Raw genomic sequence first — 20,279 nt, forward strand, 5'->3', positions numbered from 1 at the left:
CATCCTTCTCTAACTCTCCTTTGCCTGCTTACCAAAGCAAGATTTTAACATATCAGCCAGTTTCAATGAAGTTAGTTGGACAATTAGCGGTCTCATACATACACTTTTCAAAAATGTTTCATAAATAGGTAGCTGAATAGAGGAGAGTAACTTCGTTAGTGCAGTGTGAGCTTAAGTTCTGAGGCCACTGACCTCGCTCTCTCCCAAACGCAGACTGTCTGCCTCCTGGGGGTCTGCGGGCAGCAAAAGCAAATGGCCCAAATTTTGCTCACAGGAGGCTACCACGAGGACTGCAAAGGTTTCAGCAGTAGGTGAGGAAACCCACCTGGCTTAGAAGCTGGAAGTGGTTTTTAATGCCAAAAGAAATCAGGGATCACCCTCCAGCGTCCCCCTGCGCCCAAGGAAGCTGCGGGATGGGCTATGGCAGCGGGGATGCTCTCGGCAGGCTCCTGAGCAAGCGAGGCCCCTCCAGGGGACACAGGAAGCCTGGCCAGCAACAGGACAGAGCTTTAGCATCACCTTCAATCCTTCCTTAGGGCCAGTAAGGGTTTCTACAGGAGGAAGAGAAACTTTCTGGGAAACTGAACTGAACTGCACCACCACTGTTGTTTCTTGCATGCATACTAAAGGATCCCACAAGTGGGCTAAACACATTCTTGATCGCAAAAAAGGCTTGGATCTTACACGCTTTTCAAGACCTTTCTATTTTGGAAAAAAAAAATATACAGAATTAAGCATTTTTTTAGACCAGGAGAAATGTTATGGAAAACTACACAGGCTCAGGAACGTGCTATGATTGCTTATATATGGAACAGGTGAATTTGTTTTTTTCTGTTCTTGAATTAGCTTTCACTCAGCTAGCATTTTTAGTAATGAGCTATGAGGTTTCCTTTTCCATTAATGTCATCTGCTCTTCAAAGCCAACATTAGAAATTATCAGTACAATGTAATCACAAGATTCACCGATGCAAAGAATGTATTCGTTCTCTGCCAAAATCTGCTTTTGTTTTCTGTTGACTTCAGGGGGATCAAGACCTGGCATTCATCAGCCTGCAGCCGTCTTCACAAATTAGTTTGCCATTTGTTATTACACGTGGAAAATTAAACCTAAAAGTCCAACAGGTCAAGAGCCATAAGCTTGAATGAAGGAAAACAGCAGCACAATTATGGGAAACAACATATCATACAAAATGTCCTCCAAGCTAAGGGGGGATTTTAGAATATTATAAGCTCGAGCGTCTTTCTGACAGGGTCCCAAATACGATAGGGGTGCAGGCACATGTTTGTGTGCTTGTCCGTGCATTTCTGTCCAACTGAGATCGGTACTTGAGTTTCAAAATAAGTACAAAAAGGAGAATTTTCCAGTTTGTGTCCTCTGGCAAATGCAATTTCCCTCCCAACACACATTAAATTCATTTAGCCTAGTGCATTTTTAATAGACATTATTCATCTATTACCTTAATGAGCTTGTGGTGAAAGCATATTGCCTCCCAATTTTAACAAAAGCAGTCTAATATTGCTGCAGCTTTTTCCCCTTTTGCCTTCTAAGGCAGAAGCACGGAGGGGGGAAGAAAAAAAGCTATAGAGACAGATAAGGTTTTTATTCTGTGTCACAACACTACATTAAGAATAAAACCTTCCACTTAAACACTTAAATGAAAACATCAAGAAACTAATTTACCATTTGTAACCACATGATTTAAGTAGGAGCAGCTTTAATTTTCTTCCCATTTTCCTCATATTCAATGTGAGCCCACATTAGATTTCACTGGCTCAAATCACAACACTTAAAGCCACTTTCATTTTCTTTTTGATTAAATAATTGAAATTCCTGTCACTGCCTGCACTTTACTAGCACACAAATTTTATGTGTAAAGATAAATACTCTCTTTCTCCTTTCCCTGCCTGTGGGCTTTTTTTTTTTTTTTTTTTCAGTTTAATCTTAAAAGCAGGCAAGGTTTAGTTTATTGATGGTTCCATAAAATGGATCAGTACTCCATTCACCTATTTCGTGGAATTATACCGCTCCCATTAAGTGATTGTTTGGAGAAATTATGGAAAGCCATCTTCTCTAATTTAGCTGTCGTCGTTGTAAGGTTATTGCTATCCAATCCTAAAAGGACAGGAAGCAGAGTTACTCGTGTGCTCTTCCCTCTCCCACACGCGCATCCATTAATGCCCGAAGCCTTGATTCTTATTTAAGTATTTGTTTCAATTAGGGTAACAAGTTCTCCTAATGTTCCCTGATAAGTGACTCTGACAAAATTCTAGGTGCTGCCTTGCCGCTCGCCTCGCTCACCCTGCAGCTCCCGCTGCCTGCGATCAGAGGGGTTTGAACGTGGTTTTGGCACGAGCTCAGGCACCTACTTCCTTTATCTAAATGTCAAAGGATCGTGCAAATCTCGACGTGTGACCCCATAGCAGGCCTGGGGAAGCAAAGAGGAGACAGAACCCGGCTGGGTCCACGCCAGGACCTCGCAGTTTGAGCCTGCGGCCCTACAGCATCACTGTTGACCGCCCAGGGGTACAGGCGTAAATCCGTCTAGAACCAGCTCCCCTAAGAGACACACATGGTTATTTCCCGAGAGGAACCTTTTTACCATTGCATTGCTGTGAGTGCTCCCCTAATCCAACACTTCAGCTCGTCCTGGGCGATGCTCACAGAGCACAGAGGCGCTCGCAGCATCACGCAGGAGAGGAGGTTTCCAGGAGGGGTCAGGAGGAGAAGGAAGATTTCTTCCCCTTCTGCAGCAGCAAAAATAAGAAGGGCAACGTGTGTTGCCTCTAGAGTAAGCTTTTCACTGCCAGGAAATAATAGAGAGTGTGGACAGACATGGCCTGACACGGAAACAGGCTTTGTGGACGTGCCTGCTCTCAGCCAGCACAACCAGAGCTCCAGAGGCACAGACACCGCCGAGCACAAGGGTGCCTTGCACACCAAGAGGGAGGTTTGGGCCTTGCTCTAAGTCAAGCCAGATTATAAAACTGTTAAACTTAGGGTGATAAAACCACCCAGATGCTAGTCCAGTTGTACAAACAGCTTGGCTTTAAGAAGGGATGGCAGCAACACACGCCGATTTTCTTAGAAGGAAAAGTCAGGATATTTTTACAATTCCTATAGCAATATCTTACTTCTGACCTCATACCCTGACCAAAGAACCAATGCCTTCAAATCTTGTATGAAGGCTTTTGAGAAAAGATGTATGAGCTTCAAAGGGTGTCGGGGTTTCATAATTTTATCCCCTGAGCTCACGAAAGATGCTGTCTGCCACTACCAAGCCCACCAAGCTTGCCTCATCAGGCAAAAAGAGGCAACTTTTATTTTCATGTAGCACACCAACCTCTTTCCAAACAATTTAGAAGCCTCCCTGGTATTCTTGAATATGCATTTTCAAATTAATTATATAAAAAAAGAAAAAGACTCAGAAGAAAATCTGCCACCAGCACTTGCAAGTAAGTTAGGTCCCGAAGTTAGGGACCTTTCTGTGCCTAAGGTCAGCCACAGCTTTTAATGCTGAAAGGAGAACCAAGAAACAGAAGAAAAACATCTTTGTTCCTGCCCCTCCATTTCCTCTAACTATTCACCCTAGAGGACATTGTTACCATATAATAACTGGGCATGTCAGAACCAATTAGGCAACTAATAATAAAGCAGATGCTGCTATTGTGAAGACGATGCAGTGAAAGTATGGGTATAGCAAGGCCCTCGGTGCAGCCCGGGCTAAGCAGATATGATGCTAATTGAATTCTTGCTGGCAATTTTTCACCCCTAAATGAACAAGAAAGAGAGGAATCTTGGAGTCTCATCTGTTTAGCTTGTGAACAGGAAAATGTTTTCAAGCCCAGTAAATGAGCAACCTAATCCACAGGGACGCAGGAGAGGTTTCTTTAAAAACTGCAATGCCCCTAAATCCTGGTGTCTTGAATACGGGTTGTGCCCTGTTCCCAAAGAGGAGCAGGAGCCAGGGACTTGGTTATTTTGCTTACGGAAACTGAGCAGGGCTGCACTTCTTCCTTGCTTAGAGGCTGGAGATCCCGCACGAGGGAGAGAGAAGGCTTTTCACACCGCTTGCACCGGGGCACTCCCAGGGCTTTTAGGAGGCTCGGATGGCACCAATAGTTCAAATACGATCAGAAGAAGGACTTAACTGGTCCCTGGGCACCCGAATCAAAAACTACCATTCTCCATGCCCCTGTTCTGCTACTCTACACCCAGGAACCTGCCTCCTGCCACGTTTGTCCCCATTTTCTCCCCAAGTCTGCCGGGAAGAGGGAGACCCAGAGATACCCAGCTCAGAGCCCAGCCGTCAGCTGCCCCCAAAGGGGGCTGGGGTGCCCTGAGCCCAGGGAGACCTCCCCTGGAGGTTTGGGTGCCACTTTGTGAGTTAAGCCTTACCAAACCTAAGGCAAAGGCTCCCAGGTTTTAACATGGACTGAAACCTAAATTCCAGGGTTGAACCTGCCGGGTGTTATTTTTTGGCAAATATCCTCGCTTTTGTTGCTCCTGCCACAAAAGAAGTGATTTCTCCACCTCATAGTTATCAACAAGCAATTAAGTCTCTTCCAGTAACCCTACGCTGAGAAGGGCTTTTAAATTAAAATATTTTCCATTCGATTTTGTTAGCTGCTAAATGAAGATAGGGAGAAACAGGCTAATTACAGCTATCCTAATTAAGCTCCTACAATAACCCATAATTACAGCATATTTATCACCTTTGTGTCGGACGCTTTAACCTGTTGTGGTTTGTAATCAGCATGTCTGCGTTGGGGGCTGGAGGCTGACGTCTTCTCTCCCCCGGCACGGCGAAATTTTTGATTGAAAGTGCGGAAACAAACTCTCTGCTCGCCAAACTGTAATTAGGGTAATTTGGGAGGCCGCACCGTCAGCAGCAAGGCCAGGCTAGGAAGCTGGGCTGGGTGGCGGCGCGCTGGGTGACCCCACAAACAAACGTGGCCTGGTCGGCGGTGAGAGGAGGCACAGCGGGACCGGCACCGGCCTCCGGCTGAGCCTCAGTTTCCCCAGGTGCAGAAAAGCGATGGGAAGGGGGACGGGGCACCCACAGCCTGCCCGGGGAAGGAAAAGGGGAAAGGGAAAGGGGAAAGGGAAGGGCCATGCTGCCGGCTTCTGCCTCGCTGTGGGTGGAGGCCGGCCAGTCTCTTGCCCCCGGGGCATGCACTTTGCCCTCAGGTGGGAACAAGCAGGAAGGGTTGGGAAAAGTGCCCCCCTACCCCCCCCCCAGGCGACCCCATTGCTGTTAGGAGCCTCCAAGAGAGGCAGAAGGGTGGCAATAGCCTCCAAGGACAAGGTGCAAAGTTTGCTGGCACTGGATTTGAGGCCTTCCCAGGGCCGAGCCTCCGCTCGAAGGGAGGCACACGTGGGCATGGGGGCTGTGGGAAGGGGCACCGTGACGCATGGGGGCACCTCCTTGGGCTCCCGGTGGCCGCTGCCAGGGCCAAGCCACTGCCTTTCCCCAGGGTAAGGCTCCAGGGGGAGCCCCGAGCCCCCTCCTCCAAGGTGGGCTTCCATTCCCAAGCCCTGTGTCACAACCCTGCTCTTTCTCCCCTCTGCCTCTTGATCTCCCCACGGGGGTCGCTTCTGGGCCCTTTCTACCCAAATTTAGGGGGGCTATGGGGACTGGGACCCGTCCCAGGGCACGGGACAACAAAAACCATCCAATAAAAAAAAGTCAAGACAAATGAGGGGTGTAGTCCTGGCGCCGAACAACACTACCTTCATGGCAATACTCAGAGGAAGGCAAAAAGAAATTTGTTAAATCATGTCTAAATCGTGTTCTGAAACAAAGGGCACCCGGCGCTGCCCACACTTACGAGGCCATTCAGAGCTGATTTGTCGCCTGAGACCACAGAGACAAAATCAAGCCATTACAACCTTTTAAAAGCTTTCTTGCAACAAACTAAAAATATCCATTGCTGACAGATGCAGGCTGTCAATAAGGAATTTAAGAACTCAGTATGAAGAGTGGAAAGAGTGCAAAGTCTTGATAAACATCTCAAATTGGGTCTTACTCAGTGGGAAACAAGTAGTTTATATTGGTAATTGTAAAGGGCATTTTACATTGAGTCAATTAAATGAAAATCTTTTAAACCCTTTTTAAAAAGAGACCTTTTTAAGTTAACAGGTGATTTTAATTGGAACCATGGGACTTGCATCACAGGAGGTGGGTTGGGTCTTTTTGTTGAGAATTTTTTTTGGAAGCATTAAATATAGGGGAAAATCGATACACTTCCATCAGCATCTGAACTCCTAGAGTCTTGCAAGTTGAATAGTGAAACTAACCAAGAATTACAGTTTGCTCCTGTTTTGCCAGGGGGGTTTCTAGCAATTAAATGCGTTTCCATCATGACTCCTTAGTTGCGAAAGATGCAGGAGAATTTCCTAAATCCTAAGAATATCCTAAGGCTGTGTAGCCTTAGGATAATTATTGTTAGCCAGAATCTTTGCCATAACCTACTGTAAAACAGGATACATTTTTAGAAATGATTTACCTTCAGAGAAGATGTCAAACATCCCAGCTGACACAATCAACAGCAGTGATGGTGTGCGAGCAGTATTTCACGTTGCAATTCCTTTTCTTCCTTCTTCACAACCACGAAGCCTGCTCTGCCAAACAGACCAAGAACTTGAGCAAAACCCTTCCCTCCAGAGCAAGCGCCACCTCCAGCGATCGCCTGCTGAATTCCTGCGGTTCCCATTGCTCTGCACTTCACAAAATCAAGGACCGCGTGTCCTACAAAGCCACCAGGTGTGGTGCAGAGCCACCAGCACCTAACCAGGACCAGGCTAGGCAGCAACACACGTTCCCCAGGTGAAGATGTGGAGTTGCCCCTTGACAGAGCCAGCGAGGAACCCCTTAATTGCATCAACCTGTGCCTCCCCGCTCCCTGCAAATTGTCTCAGAGCTGCAGCCTTTGAGTCTCACCCCAAAAAGCCAAAGGGAAATGCCCCGTGTAGCTAATAGGGGCAGGGAACCCTGAGCATGCAGGATGCTCAGGGCAGGTTTGCAGCCCGGCAGGGAAGTGGGGCGGGCAGAAAAAGCAGCAAACGCAGCAAGCAACCTGATGGCAGATTTCTCAAAAATGGTTGTATGAAAACTCATCTTTTTGACAAAAACAACAAAGACTTTGACGGCGTTCCCTTTTTCTAGCTCTAAACAGCTGCTGCCCGTGAATTTGAACATGTCCATTAAGGAGCTGGTACCTGAGGCTGCCCGGTGGGTGCGTTAGGGGGGGCAGAAAGCTGCTCCTGCAGCTGGGGAAGGGCCTGGTGGAGAACCCCCTGCCCCTCTGCTGGTCCCAAGGCACACATGATTGCTGCTGGTGTTCAGTAGTAGAAAAATGCCAGAGGGGAATCGAGAAGTTGCCCAGGGGAGCACAGGGAAGGAGGGAGCAGAGGCAGCTCGGGGCATTTTGTTGTGCTCTTCCCAAGAGAAAAGGAGTTCCTGAAAGCAGCCCTGGAGGCGTGCCCGGTGTTACCCCTCACAGCTGAGGTGTGTGTCCCCTAGAAGTATTTGGGCATCCTGTGCGTGGAAAAAGCCTGGAGCAGTGACCTGGCTGAGCGGGGATCACCCTGAACTCCTGCTGTCCCCTCTCCCCCTCCCCAAACCTTAGGTTGGAGTCAGGAGGCCGACAAGGCCCAAGAAGTCAGGCATCACCGCGAGTTTATGGACTTTTCAGAAGCGGTCAGGTCACAGGAAACGTGAAAGCCCCCCCCAGGAGTGTCAAAACAGCAAATACCTCCTGCCATGGAGCTGCAGCCTCTTGCAAACAGCCAAGAGCTGGAAGTCAGAGAGATTTAGCAGGAACTAAAAACCTCCAAGTGACCTCCAGGGGTGGCTTCGTAGCCCCCTGCCCTTCTGCAGCCTTGCAGTGACTCGCACGCACGGCGTTCCCGAAAAAAGCCAGCGGGTGCCTTCCATGTCCCGCCAGGGCAGGTGGGGAAACCGAGGCACGGCTGCACGGCAGGGAGAGGGCAGGCAGCGGCCTCCCTCAGCACCTCCCTCCGTGGAATTGGTGTGCTTCTGCCCGGCGCCGAGCGATCGGTCTGCGGGTGCGAAGTTACGGAGCGGGAGACCCAATCACCAGCACGCCTCCAGTCCTATCTGAAAGGGTAAGTGTTCTGCATCTTCTTCCGTGCCTGCAACAATCTAGACAAATAGGCTTTTAAATTAAGCAGTGATTTGGAATATAAGTGAGTGCATTTAAGCTGCTAAGAGATGGAAAGATCCTAATGGCTGAAATATTTGTCATATCACAAATAAACTGGCTGTATCGGGAGCTACTAATATAACTAATTTTTACCAAATCCTTCACTGCTCTGTGATAGAAAATGAGGTCAGCACAGGTTGAGGCAACATAAAATGAGCAGCTGCTGGAAGGCAGCACAGAATACTGATAAAGGACTCTGCACAAACTGTATCGCCTGCCCGCTGAAAAAAGGAATCAGTTTGTTCAAATTAAGATATAGCTTTTCCAGAGCATCCAGGGTTTTAATGAAAAGGTGCCAACGAACACAGGCTCTCAATGGACCCTGAATACAAATGCATGCTGAGGTGCTGCCTCAGAGCCTCCCTATCCCCCTAGACCCCATTTCCCGCAGTTTTTCCCCATTTTAACGGTGAGGGCTGCGTGACTTTGAAGGCACTTGGGCGTGAGAGAGGGCAGAAGCAGTGATGGGAGTCCCTGGGACGTTTACAGCTCCTTGGATTCCTGCAGAGCTTTCCAGCTATGGGATTCAAACCCTCCCCAGAACCGCCGGGTCCCTTGGGTGCCCGCAGAGGGACACGAGGTGTCCCCGGCTGCCGCTGGCCTCCCCTGGTAGCGGTCTCCCTGCTGCCAGCCTGAGGATAACGTGCCCAGGAAGGGAGGCTGATGCTCAGCACCAGGGATTCAGGACCAGGCGGTGATTTGCCCACTGTGCTCTGAAGGCTGCCTCGAGCACTTTGGGCCAAGTGGAGCACAGCCGTACCGCAGTTACACAAGAAAAACAGCATAATTGTTCTCGTTGTCATAAAAAAATCAGGAATTATTTGCAAGGGGAATGTCCTCCCTCTGTTCCAGGCAGGAGCTTTGAAAGAGGATTTGGGTCTTAAGAATTGGCCCTTTCCCCCCCTAAACCTCACACGAAAAGCATGTAGGTCCATTTTAGCAATGGGGAAACCGAGGCCTTGGGACACCGAGGCATGAAACGCCCCCCCAGAAGGGCAGAGACCGAGGCCGATCACGCGCCTTCCTTCCCCATCAGCAAATTGTGCGACTCCGCCATCGCACCAGCAGCTCAGGAAGGGACCGGGCTGTCCGTGCTGGTACGGGGTCGCTCACTGCGCTGCGATCCCACCCATAGCCCCCCTCCTGGGGCTCCCAGTCCGGCGTCGGGAGAGCGGCTCCGCCGGGATCGATGCGCAGAGAGCCGCGGCGGGGGAACGGGGGCCACCTGGGAGCCTCAGACAATTTAAGAAAAATGAGATCAACATGGATTAACAATAAAACCTAGAGCGCGCCGCAGTTCCTAAATGGAGCGGGAGAAGGGTTCATATTTGATAACCATTAAATGGTTTAATGAAATAATTATAACTCAGACTCCTGAGCCCAGCCACAATCAATACCTATGAGCTCTAAGCAACAGCATGAGCCAAGTTCTGCCATTTTCACAGTGCTCCCCAGCAGGCGGAGTGTGTGACTATAAATGCGATTGACAGTAAAGTTGCATTAAAACATCCCCATCAAGGGCAATAATAGATTAAAGGCTACTGAGGCGCTGCAGTTGGCTGGTCAATATGCTTTATTTTCTGCATCACCCCCAATTTTGCCACCCTCCCACATACTATTAGTGTGAGTCGATTTGCTGTCAATGACCAGCCCTGGCAAAAGATGCATTAATGCACGCTCACAAAAGAAGTGCGCATGGCATTATCACTTCACTCGCTTTCAAATTACAGCCTAATGCTGTCTCCAGGCAGCTTGTGACACGTTAACACTATGTGCGATTTGTTGGGATCGGGCTAAATATTTCATGTCTAAAGATTTCATCAGAGATTTGATGACAGAAATAAACTACCGCCCGGTGGGAAATCATTCCGAATAATAGAATTAGGCATTGCTGGAAAATCAACAGGAAAGGAACGATGATGATGTGGGGTAGTGGAAGAAGAGCGTGAGGGGAGAAGGAGAGCTGCAGGGAGGGCAGCTAATTAATGGCAGTGTTATTAATAAATCCAGTGAAGGGGCAGAGATTCCCAACCAGGTGTGTCTGTACCTTGCTCCAGACACCAGGTTTGGCTGCTCCTTTTTCGCTTTGGTGCGCCAAGGGACCTGACACGATACATGAGACGCATGAGGACATGCCCAGAGCTTTGCTTTATTTCCTGCTGGGTCTGGTAAAAGAGCCCCAGGTGTTCCCACCCCTCAAACCCAGGCAAACGCTGGCCCAAGGTGGCCACTGCAAGAGCCCGCGTTCGGCGCTGACTTGGGCGCGCAGCTCGAAGGCAGCAAACCCATTAATCCTCGCCTGCTCGAGGCCCCAGGACCTCTGCATTGACTACCTCCTCCAGCAAGCGCTCCCGCCTTTCAGCCTGAACAAAACAGCCACGGAGTCAATCGTGCGATGAACAAACAGGCACTTGACCAAGGAGAGGAGACAAGTACTGAGGCTCGGCGCTGAGCTGCTGCTTGGTCTCCTGGTGTAGCTGCAGTTTGCCTTTGCAGCAGACCCCGCCACAGCGGCAGTCTCAAGTCAGAGCTCTTTTTTGTGCCCCCTCCTTACACCCAGCGTGGCCAGCACCAAACACTCAGCTCTCCCTTTTCTTCGGGTGCTTTTTTTCAGTGTGTGTTCCTAAGGATTATCTCAAAGAGCTAACAACACCCCTGCAATTGCTGGGGGTAAGGGAGTTCCCTCTACCCCAAGGCAAGAAATTTTAGCACAGCTTGGTTAATTATCCTTAAGGCTATTGCAGCTTAAAAACCTAGGTTTAATTGCAAAACCTGCGAGTGGTTAACCCCAATGAACAGTCTTTCGATAGTGCTTTCTCCTTCAAGGAACTGTGAAAGCTTCTTCAGATCTCCCTTTCTTTGCGTTTTGCAGTGTGTGTAGGAAATAAACTGAGCCTGGCTCCCATAGCACGAGACGCTTGGAAAAGGAGAGGAGATTTCATTTACCCTGCTGAGCGCGCCCAGAAGGCAGCCTGCAGCGCCCAAGCAGACCTCAGAGCCTGTAAAACCAAAACACTGGTGCTAATTCCTGTCTCGTGAACTGGCTGTGCAGCGTGCTTGTGTTACCTGCAAGGGAACTGAAGATTCCTCCTCCTCAGCAGAGCCAAATTCAGCCTCTACTGCTGAAGTACCAATTAAAAACCTTCCCTTATGCCTGTTTACCAGGAGATTTGATTTGCCTTCTAAGACAGACAACACTGGTCAGTGCAAGGCAGTTTAGCTGGACTTCGTTGGCAGCTCTTAAGCCACAGTGCTCAGAGCACAACGGGTGGTAAAGGCATCGCAATGGCAGCTCTGCTGTAAAACTTGTTATTTAGGGAAGGTGGGGACCTGAACGTGGGGTTTGCTTCTGCAGAGCTCCGCTACCGCTGTCAGACACGGTACGGCTGCCTCTTTGCACCTGCAGAGACAGACCTTGCTCACTGGGGCAGAAAGTGAAGCCGGATACCTGGCACTCGTGGAGCTGCACAAATTAAAGCCGCGTAGGTGTTCGCTGCGTTTGCAGCACCCCATTACCCCATCATCACCTAACCGAGGAACGCTTGCAGCAGGCAGAAAGGGAAAAGACTTCTTTCAACACCCCGACTCTGCTCTGTTCTTCAGTTACCCACCCATTAACCTAAAAACCTTTCCCCTGTTTTGCGCACACAAACCTTCAGGCTTTGTTGTCAAGCCCTTTTAAGGAATACAAAAATCTCACCAGTTTGACTCTGTATTAATTCAATTCACTAAACCTGCCTGTACCCTGCTCCACGTGCTGGTGTGACTGCAAATTTCATCTGTAGCCCTTACTCTCGCATGTCCCCCCCGTCCTAACTCCCTGGTGAAGTCAACGTTTCCTCTTGAATAAAAGCGTTTTGTGAGATTTCATTTAATCCCCCTGGAAAACTGGTGATTTTTTTGAGATTTTGCAGGCATCTACTGACATCTGGTGGCTGAAACCCAGCAAGGCACGCCGTGTAACCAGGCTCACTGCCCCCCCCCCCGCCACCTGTTCCTAATGCAAACCCTCATCCCAGTCAAAAGTGTGTCCAGGTGATGGAGTTTCATACTAATCAGAACTCGGTGCTTTTCCCCCCTGATTTGTGGGCGAGGTTAATTAGCACATCAATTACTCCTCAATTACTATTAGGAGATTTTAATTGCCTACTGATGATTTTTAAGGACTGCAGGCGTGCCCCAGTGAAAATTGCCACTCCTCAGAGCGAACTTCACCTGGAGCAGCGCCGCTGGCAATGCGAGCAGGAAAGCAAGCGGTGACCCTGAGGTGTGGCACCAGAGCTAAGCCACCACTCAGAGGTGACAGGGACGTCAGGGCCAACACCCAGATCCCGCAGCTCCTGCTTTGCATATTATCAACATCAGCCTCCCATTTGCAAGCCTGCCAATCCCAAAAGGGATCTGAAATATCCTTATGTGAACAGGAAGATGCCTGCTACGACCACACATGGAGCTTCGTGCCTGTTAGAAGTGCCCTCGCTGCTCCTCCGCTGGCAGCTGAGCACAAACCCACCGGCCAGGCAGCGGCACTCCCCCAGCAGCGATAGGAACACGAGGCTATCAGCCCCTCCTTCTTCCCCTTTGGGTTAAGCACTGCTGAAAAACAAACCAAATTCTTCCCCGATGTTGAGAAAGGGGTTGATCAGGGAGAGAAGTGTTGTCACTCCTTAAGAACCTAGTTAAAAAATAATCAGTACTAAAGGGTACAGCCCTGAACCCCGCAGCGGTGTTATACAAGGCTGCACAATAAAACTGCAGTCCAGAACTGAATAACTGACTTGGGCTTTTCTTACGCCACTGTTTTGTTTGAGTCACCCCCAGCCCTGATCTGACTCATGGAGACAAGACAAAGCCACCTCCCCAGCACAGCCACCACTTCTCTAAACGATAAGCAATCCCACAACTTCCCCCTAGGAGTGGGGGTTGGGGATCTTTGAACTGAGAAACACTGCAAGAATCAAACTTTTTTGTATCTATAAAGGAAAAAGATCTTTGCTGCTGGGGGTTAGGTATAAGCAGGCTCTAAAAGCAACTCTCTTAAAATGCTGCCAGACTTTCTGCAAGCTCATTCAGGTTGTGAACCCTTCCTTACTAGAGGCTTATCGTTGTGTCACGCGGCCACTGTGTGTGCAAATCCACACACAAGTGAACGGCCTCTCTCCTTGGGTGGTGCAGTGCTGCACACCCCCCCTTCTACACCAACCCCATCTAGCTCCAGCCCACCTATGGCTGTCTACCACCCTCCACTTCAGGCTGTCCACTGCTTTTTTCAGCTGGGAGATGAGAAACTGTGTGAGAAAGTGATCTGTGTAATTATTTCACCGAGGTTTTTAGGATGGTGCAGCTCTACAGCCTTTGAACACACAAAACTTTGTTTTTCCACAGCTCATGGGGCTTGATACCAGCCTTGAACTTAGAAAAAAAATGACTGCCACCAACCCCACCAACCATGTCTAATTTGTAACTCACTCCAGTCTTCAAGTCTTTGAACCTGTTTTTTAACCCTTGTGACTCAAGCTAGACGCAAACTGATACTAACTCAATGTATGAGAACTATCAGTTTTCTCTCCCAACTCTTTTGACACCCACATCAGTATGAAAGAACTCAGAGAAGCCTTGTGATGCCCATTAAATAGTTTTTATTCCTTAGGACATGAATTGCATTTCCACTTGTTTACAGTACTGTAAAGTGCAATGGTATTAATCTCCGCTCCTGTGCACATGTTCAAGTATTTAAAATGCCCAGAAAATTTATTTATTTATTTTTACAGCAGCTCAGTTATGGAGTTGTAATCTGGCAATACACCCAGATGTGCCTACAGGTTTGGGTCCTTCACTCTGACCCCCAGCAGGGGTTCTCCAACACTAACTGCTAGTGGAATGCACTTCCCAGCATCTTTAATCCACCTCCTCGATGGTTGGTCCAGAAGAAGCCCCACCAGATGGAGGAGCTCCACCACCAGGGAAGCCCCCAGGCATTCCTCCAGGCATCCCTCCTGCGCTCTGGTACAGCTTGGTGATGATGGGGTTGCACACCTTCTCCAGCTCCTTCTGCTGGTGCTCGAACTCCTCCTTCTCAGCCGTCTGAAAGAGAGAGAGCGCTCAGCACCCGCTGTTCTCACCATACCCAAGGCATCTAGTGCCGGCTTAATAGCCCCATCTGAAAAACAAGCTCACACCCTTCACACCTCCACCAGCACTGGAGTAGGTGTCAGTATTTCTGCTTTAACAACTTCAGATACTACCAAAGATCATTATTTGTCAACTAACTAGCCTCAATGAGGAGGAAGAGAAAGCTGATGCTCACTAGCTGTGGTCGCTCAGACATCCAAGGAAGGTACTTGCACTAACATCAGTCTTTCGACTTCTAGTGGAAACTACGAATGGCTTTGGAGTCACTTTCATCACTGCAACCAGTAGTTCTCTTCCACCTGAGCTGTCTTTGTAGCTAGCACTGACCGAGCAGTACAACATACCTGGTTCTTGTCCAGCCAGTTGATGATTTCATTGCATTTGTCCAGGATTTTCTGTTTGTCCTCATCAGAGATCTTGCCCTGGAGCTTCTCATCTTCAACAGTAGCTTTCATGTTGAATGCGTAGGACTCCAGGGAGTTCTTAGAAGACACTTTGTCACGCTGCTTCTCATCTTCCGCTTTGTATTTCTCTGCCTCCTGAACCATCCGCTCAATGTCTTCCTTGCTCAGCCGGCCTGCAGAACACAGCACACATTTCACATTACTTTTGGTGGAGAATTAACAACCCCCTGCATATGTTTGTTACAACTTCTACAGTTACCCAAGTTAACTTGGTCATGTAGGCAGTGTAAGACCACCCATGGATTATCAGGTGCCCTATTTCACACCACTTCATGGGCTTCGAGATTTACAGATTACTGCACTAAAAATCCAGGGCTGTGCACATTTATATCCAACTTTTGATAAAGCTGGCATGCACATTAACAGCCAAGATTTGATAAAGCTCTAAGAGCTTTGAGATCACTGCAGGCAGCTTGCCAGTCTCCTACCCTCGGAATCACGCAGTGTTTACCTTTGTCATTTGTTATCGTGATCTTGTTCTCCTTGCCAGTGCTCTTATCCACAGCAGACACGTTCAGGATGCCGTTGGCATCGATATCAAAGGTTACTTCAATCTGAGGTACACCTCTGGGAGCAGGGGGAATACCGGTCAGCTCAAACTTGCCCAGCAAGTTGTTGTCCTTGGTCATCGCACGTTCCCCTTCATACACCTAGTGGAAGAACCAGCAGATACATCAGATTTGTCCGCATCAAGTTGCAACAGCTTAGCCTGTGACTCGGTCGCTCAGACATCCAAGGAAGGTACTTGGACCAACATCAGTCTTTCGACTTCTGGTGGAAACTACGAATGGCTTTGGAGTCACTTTCATCATTGCAACCAGGTTAAGCTGTTAGTTCCCCTAACAGGTTAGCTACTCAGAATTCTGACAGGGTCTTAGGACCAAGTGCACCTCAGGGTTGCTCGCCTACCTGGATCAGCACGCCAGGCTGGTTGTCGGAGTACGTAGTGAATGTCTGTGTCTGCTTGGTGGGGATGGTGGTGTTCCGCTTGATCAGGACCGTCATGACACCTCCAGCAGTCTCAATACCAAGAGACAGGGGAGTCACATCCAGCAGGAGCAGATCCTGGACGTTCTCGGACTTGTCTCCAGACAGAATAGCAGCCTGAACAGCTAGGCGAAAAAAGCAAGAAATTAAGAGCCTTGGAACAGATGAACCACATGCTGTAGTTAACCCCATAGCTCGCTCAGACATCCAAGGAAGGTTTTGGCCATCATTAGTAGACTTCTGGTGGAAACTACGAATGGCTTTGGAACCGGATTCATCATTGCAAGTCCAAGTAACTTCTTACTGCTCTGAGAAGCAGTACCAACTCCAGCACACCTAGCACCCACACCAGTACTGCTGAGACATTAGCTCACACAGGGCCCAGTTTACTAAGAAACCCACCCCACTGTTTTGGCATGGAAAACAAATTAAGACAGTTAAATTGTAGCAACTAAGATTACCTGCACCATAAGCTACAGCTTCATCGGGATTGATGCTCTTGTTCAGCTCTTTGCCATTGAAGAAATCCTGCAGGAGTTTTTGAATCTTTGGGATACGAGTAGAGCCACCGACCAGCACGATGTCGTGGATCTGCGATTTGTCTAGTTTGGCATCCCGCAGAGCCTTCTCCACGGGATCCAGGGTGCCACGGAACAGGTCGGCATTCAGCTCTTCAAAGCGAGCTCTGGTGATGGATGTGTAGAAGTCAATGCCCTCATAGAGAGAATCGATTTCAATACTGGCCTGGGTGCTGGATGACAGGGTACGCTTCGCACGTTCGCATGCGGTGCGAAGGCGACGAACTGCTCTCTTGTTCTCACTGATGTCTTTCTTGTGCTTGCGCTTGAACTCAGCGATGAAGTGGTTGACCATGCGGTTGTCGAAGTCTTCTCCACCCAGGTGAGTGTCACCTGCAGTGGATTTCACCTCGAAGATGCCATCTTCAATAGTCAGAATGGACACATCGAAGGTGCCACCTCCAAGGTCAAAGATAAGAACATTCCTTTCAGCACCAACCTGAAAGAGAAAATTGATTTTTCACAATTTGTTTTCTACCACTAGGTTAGCAGTTTTAGTGGTTCCAGAGACTTGTCACACCACAGCGTACCTTCTTGTCCAGACCATAGGCTATAGCAGCAGCTGTCGGCTCATTGATAATTCGCAGCACATTGAGCCCTGCAATGGTTCCAGCATCTTTTGTGGCCTGGCGCTGGGAGTCATTGAAATAGGCTGGTACTGTGACTACAGCATTAGTAACAGTCTGGGGAAAAAAAAGCCAAAAAACTCTGTTTTAGGTGTTGATGACCTCACACCCGCATAACAATTTGTTACATTTGGCTCAAGTCATATGCCTTACCTTCCCAAGGTATGCTTCTGCTATTTCCTTCATTTTGGTTAAAACCATGGAAGAAATTTCTTCTGGATAGAAGCTCTTTGTCTCTCCTTTGTACTCCACCTGCACTTTTGGTCTGCCAGCATCATTCACCACAGTGAAAGGCCAGTGCTTCATATCAGACTGGACAACAGAATCATCAAATCTACGCCCAATCAACCGTTTTGCATCTGGAAAAGCCAGTTGACCATATGAAAACATTTCATTCCCAGCACAGAAACATCAAGTTCATCCTAGAAAGGCTGTATGAAAGCCTCTATAATGCTGTACTTTATCTGGAATTACTGCCTTGCCAAAACCTCCAAGAGGTAATAACTCAAAATGTTTGCTGTGAAATGCAGAGACTTGTGTCAGCCAATGCAGCAATGCTACTGGTGCTGCACAGTAAGCCAAAGTAGAGGCTATGAACCACTTGGTAAATCAGTCAAGGCCACTTAACACTTGCCACCAAATAACAGTCTGCAGAAAGACAAGTTTGACTTCAGAGCATGGAGTTCCCTAATACCTAGTATGAACTTGGCCATCCTTAACTCAATTTTCCCATTCTGACTAAAACACTAGGCTTTTAAGTTTAAGAGAAATCACAACCCCTGCTACATACCAGCAGCCCACATTAACTATCACAGTGGTAAGGTCTCTACACGCAAATCTTGTAGCCTTCTTACCAAAGACTGTGTTGGTGGGATTCATTGCAACTTGATTCTTTGCAGCATCGCCAATCAACCTCTCTGTGTCTGTGAAGGCGACATAGCTCGGCGTGGTCCGGTTCCCCTGGTCATTGGCAATGATCTCCACCTTCCCATGTTGGAACACGCCAACACAGGAGTAGGTGGTGCCAAGATCGATTCCGACAGCTGGTCCCTTCGACATGTTGTCTGAAAAGATAGAAGAAACCAGAAGGTATGGTTAGTGGCTTGTAGTTCTTATCTACACATTCCGTTGCCAATTCAAATCTTACTAAAAACCCCTTAAAAAATATTTATTTAAGAGGAATAGTTTTTCTGGTATTTCCTGTTTTAATAGCGTCTACTATTCAGGGAACATAGGCAAGGTATTTAAAACACCCGGGTGCCGGCGCCCAGCCACGCGGTGCGGCCACATGGTCGCGGACTCCATTTCCCATCATGCCCCGCCCCGCGGGGATCACGTGGCGCCGACCGCCATTTTGGGCGCAGGGAAGCGGCCCCTCCGCCGCGCGTGGGCCGAGCTTGGCAGCCCGCGGGGCCTGGCGCGGCCCCAGGCTCGCTGCGACGGAACGCGACTGGAAGGGGGGGGGGGGGGGGCAGGGCCGGCCCAAAGCCCTCGAGGGCCGAGCGGCAAGCCCGGCTTCCTCGCTCCCCATGGGACCGCGGAGATTACACCAAGAACCCACACCCTCCCCCTTTCCCAGCCCCCTTTTAAAAGAACCGATGCGGAGCCGCCGTTACATGCGGGCCAAGACAGCAGAGCTCAGTGAACGCCACTCTGCGGAGCCCCCTCTCCCCCCAAGCGAATTCAGACCGCAGCGGCCAGGCCCTGCTCCCCGCTCCTCACCCACCCCACCGCCCAACCTCGCTCCCCCCAAACCGCTGCTCCCCCCCGAGGCACCCCCAAGCCCCTCAGACCGCCCTCAAGCACCCCAGCCCCGTTACCTGAGCGGCGCGGGCGGCAGCTGGCGCGCACGGGAACTACGCTGCTAACGGGCGGCTGCTGAATGAGAGCGGTCGCCGCCCGCCCGGCCGTCTTTATATACCCCCGCAGAACCTTCCAGAAGGGCCCGCCCCTTTTCTCGGCCCCGGCCAATCCGCTCGCGCGGCCCGCGGACCTTTCCGCCAATGGAAGCCCGCCGGAACCCACACCCTCTGTGACGCAAGCAGGAAAGGGGCGTGGCCGCCGGCCGGCCGGTATTCTCGAACCTTCATGCGCTTTCCCCCCGCCGCCCACCGCCCCGCTCCGCTCGTCCCCCGCCCGCTACGGAAAGGGGCGGGGCTTCCCGCGCGCGGGAGCCAATCGGAGCCCTCCAGCGGCCGCGCGCGGGTGGCGGCACCGGCTGGAGGGGCGCGCGAGGGCGCGAACGGCAGCCAATGGCAGCGCGGCGCCGCAGGCTCGTTTGCATTTTTCCCGCGCCCCGGGCTGGGAGCGACCAATGGGGGTGGCGGTGCCGGGGGGCTCATTTGCATAGCGCCGGGCCGGGGGTGACAAGATGGCGGCGCCCCGCGGCCGCCGCCTTGGGCCTGGAGTCCCCGGCCGGCCGGGTTAAAGGCAATTAACGGCACGGCCCCGGCTTAATTGGGGCACGGCCCCGCGGGGCGAGACCTGGCCTTATTCCAGCCCCTTGCTCCAGGCCCAGCACCTTACTCCGGCCCCAGCCCCTTACTCCAGCCCCAGCCCCTCGCTCCGTCCCTTCCCGCAGCAGCTGCTCCTGCCGGCCCCGCTGCCCTTTCCCGGCCCCGTGTCTGTGCCAGCCCTCCCTGGCCTCTGCAAGGAGGTGAAAACAGCGGTGTCCGATCCCTTCCGCACCATGCTTCTTGCTCAGGCAGAGCAGCCCAGGCTGTTGTCCACCGTGTCATAGGGCGAAGCTGTTTTCTCCACAGAGCACGGTCTGGCCTCAGCATCTCTAGTCTTAGCTTCCCCTGCCCGTAAGCACCTCTTAACGCAGCGAACCAAGCGAGGAGCTCGCATGGCACCTCTTCGTATATCAATGCTACCCACAGTGCATGCTCTTGGTGTTTCCAGCAGAAAAGAAACAGAGGCTCAGGACAGGGGAAAATTGGCTGTTCAGGTTCCCCTCCGGCAAGTTTTGGGATAAAGCAAGCAGACGGAGGACTGCAAACCTTCACCTGGTCGTGGTGCTGGAGGCTGACAGCTGGTCAGGGGTCATAATCCAGCCCCGGCCCCATCAGCACTGCTGTGAATTGCATCCCATGTTCACATGGCATAAAATGCCCAGTGAAAAAAGTGAATCCTAACCGCATGTTTGTACACTTAGGCAGTAGGAAAAGGTGCAAGGGAGGAAAATAAATAAATAAATAAATAAATAAATAAATAAATAAATAAATAAATAAATATAGAATTCCACATTCTTGTTAACTGCTTAA

General features: G+C 50.1%; 1 protein-coding gene across 1 annotated transcript; it reads right to left on the reverse strand.

Moving 5' to 3' along the window:
• Positions 1–13,848: 13,848 nt before the first annotated feature.
• Positions 13,849–19,125, reverse strand: HSPA8 (heat shock protein family A (Hsp70) member 8). The gene is made up of 9 exons (XM_083808692.1): positions 18,834–19,125; positions 17,868–18,077; positions 17,167–17,372; positions 16,918–17,070; positions 16,271–16,826; positions 15,732–15,934; positions 15,274–15,472; positions 14,703–14,935; positions 13,849–14,310 (listed from the first exon to the last, which is right to left on the reverse strand). The coding sequence occupies exons 2-9, from the start codon at positions 18,070–18,072 to the stop codon at positions 14,125–14,127; spliced, it is 1,941 nt and encodes a 646-aa protein (XP_083664818.1). The 5' UTR covers positions 18,073–18,077; positions 18,834–19,125; the 3' UTR covers positions 13,849–14,124.
• Between the last annotated feature and the right edge of the window lie 1,154 nt (positions 19,126–20,279).

Source organism: Anser anser (genome assembly GCF_964211835.1).
Source record: "Anser anser genome assembly, chromosome: 22".
Lineage (NCBI taxonomy): Eukaryota > Metazoa > Chordata > Aves > Anseriformes > Anatidae > Anser > Anser anser.

Bases quoted from the DNA above. Each gene is read 5' to 3' on its own strand.
- HSPA8 (XM_083808692.1), bottom strand. From the start codon at position 18,072: ATGTCGAAGGGACCAGCTGTCGGAATCGATCTTGGCACCACCTACTCC. The intron at 15,473-15,731 runs GTAGGCGAGCAA...TTCTTCCACTAG, and splicing joins AGCCTGGCGTGCTGATCCAG to GTGTATGAAGGGGAACGTGC. The intron at 14,311-14,702 runs GTATGTTGTACT...TCTCTCTTTCAG, and splicing joins ACTGGCTGGACAAGAACCAG to ACGGCTGAGAAGGAGGAGTT.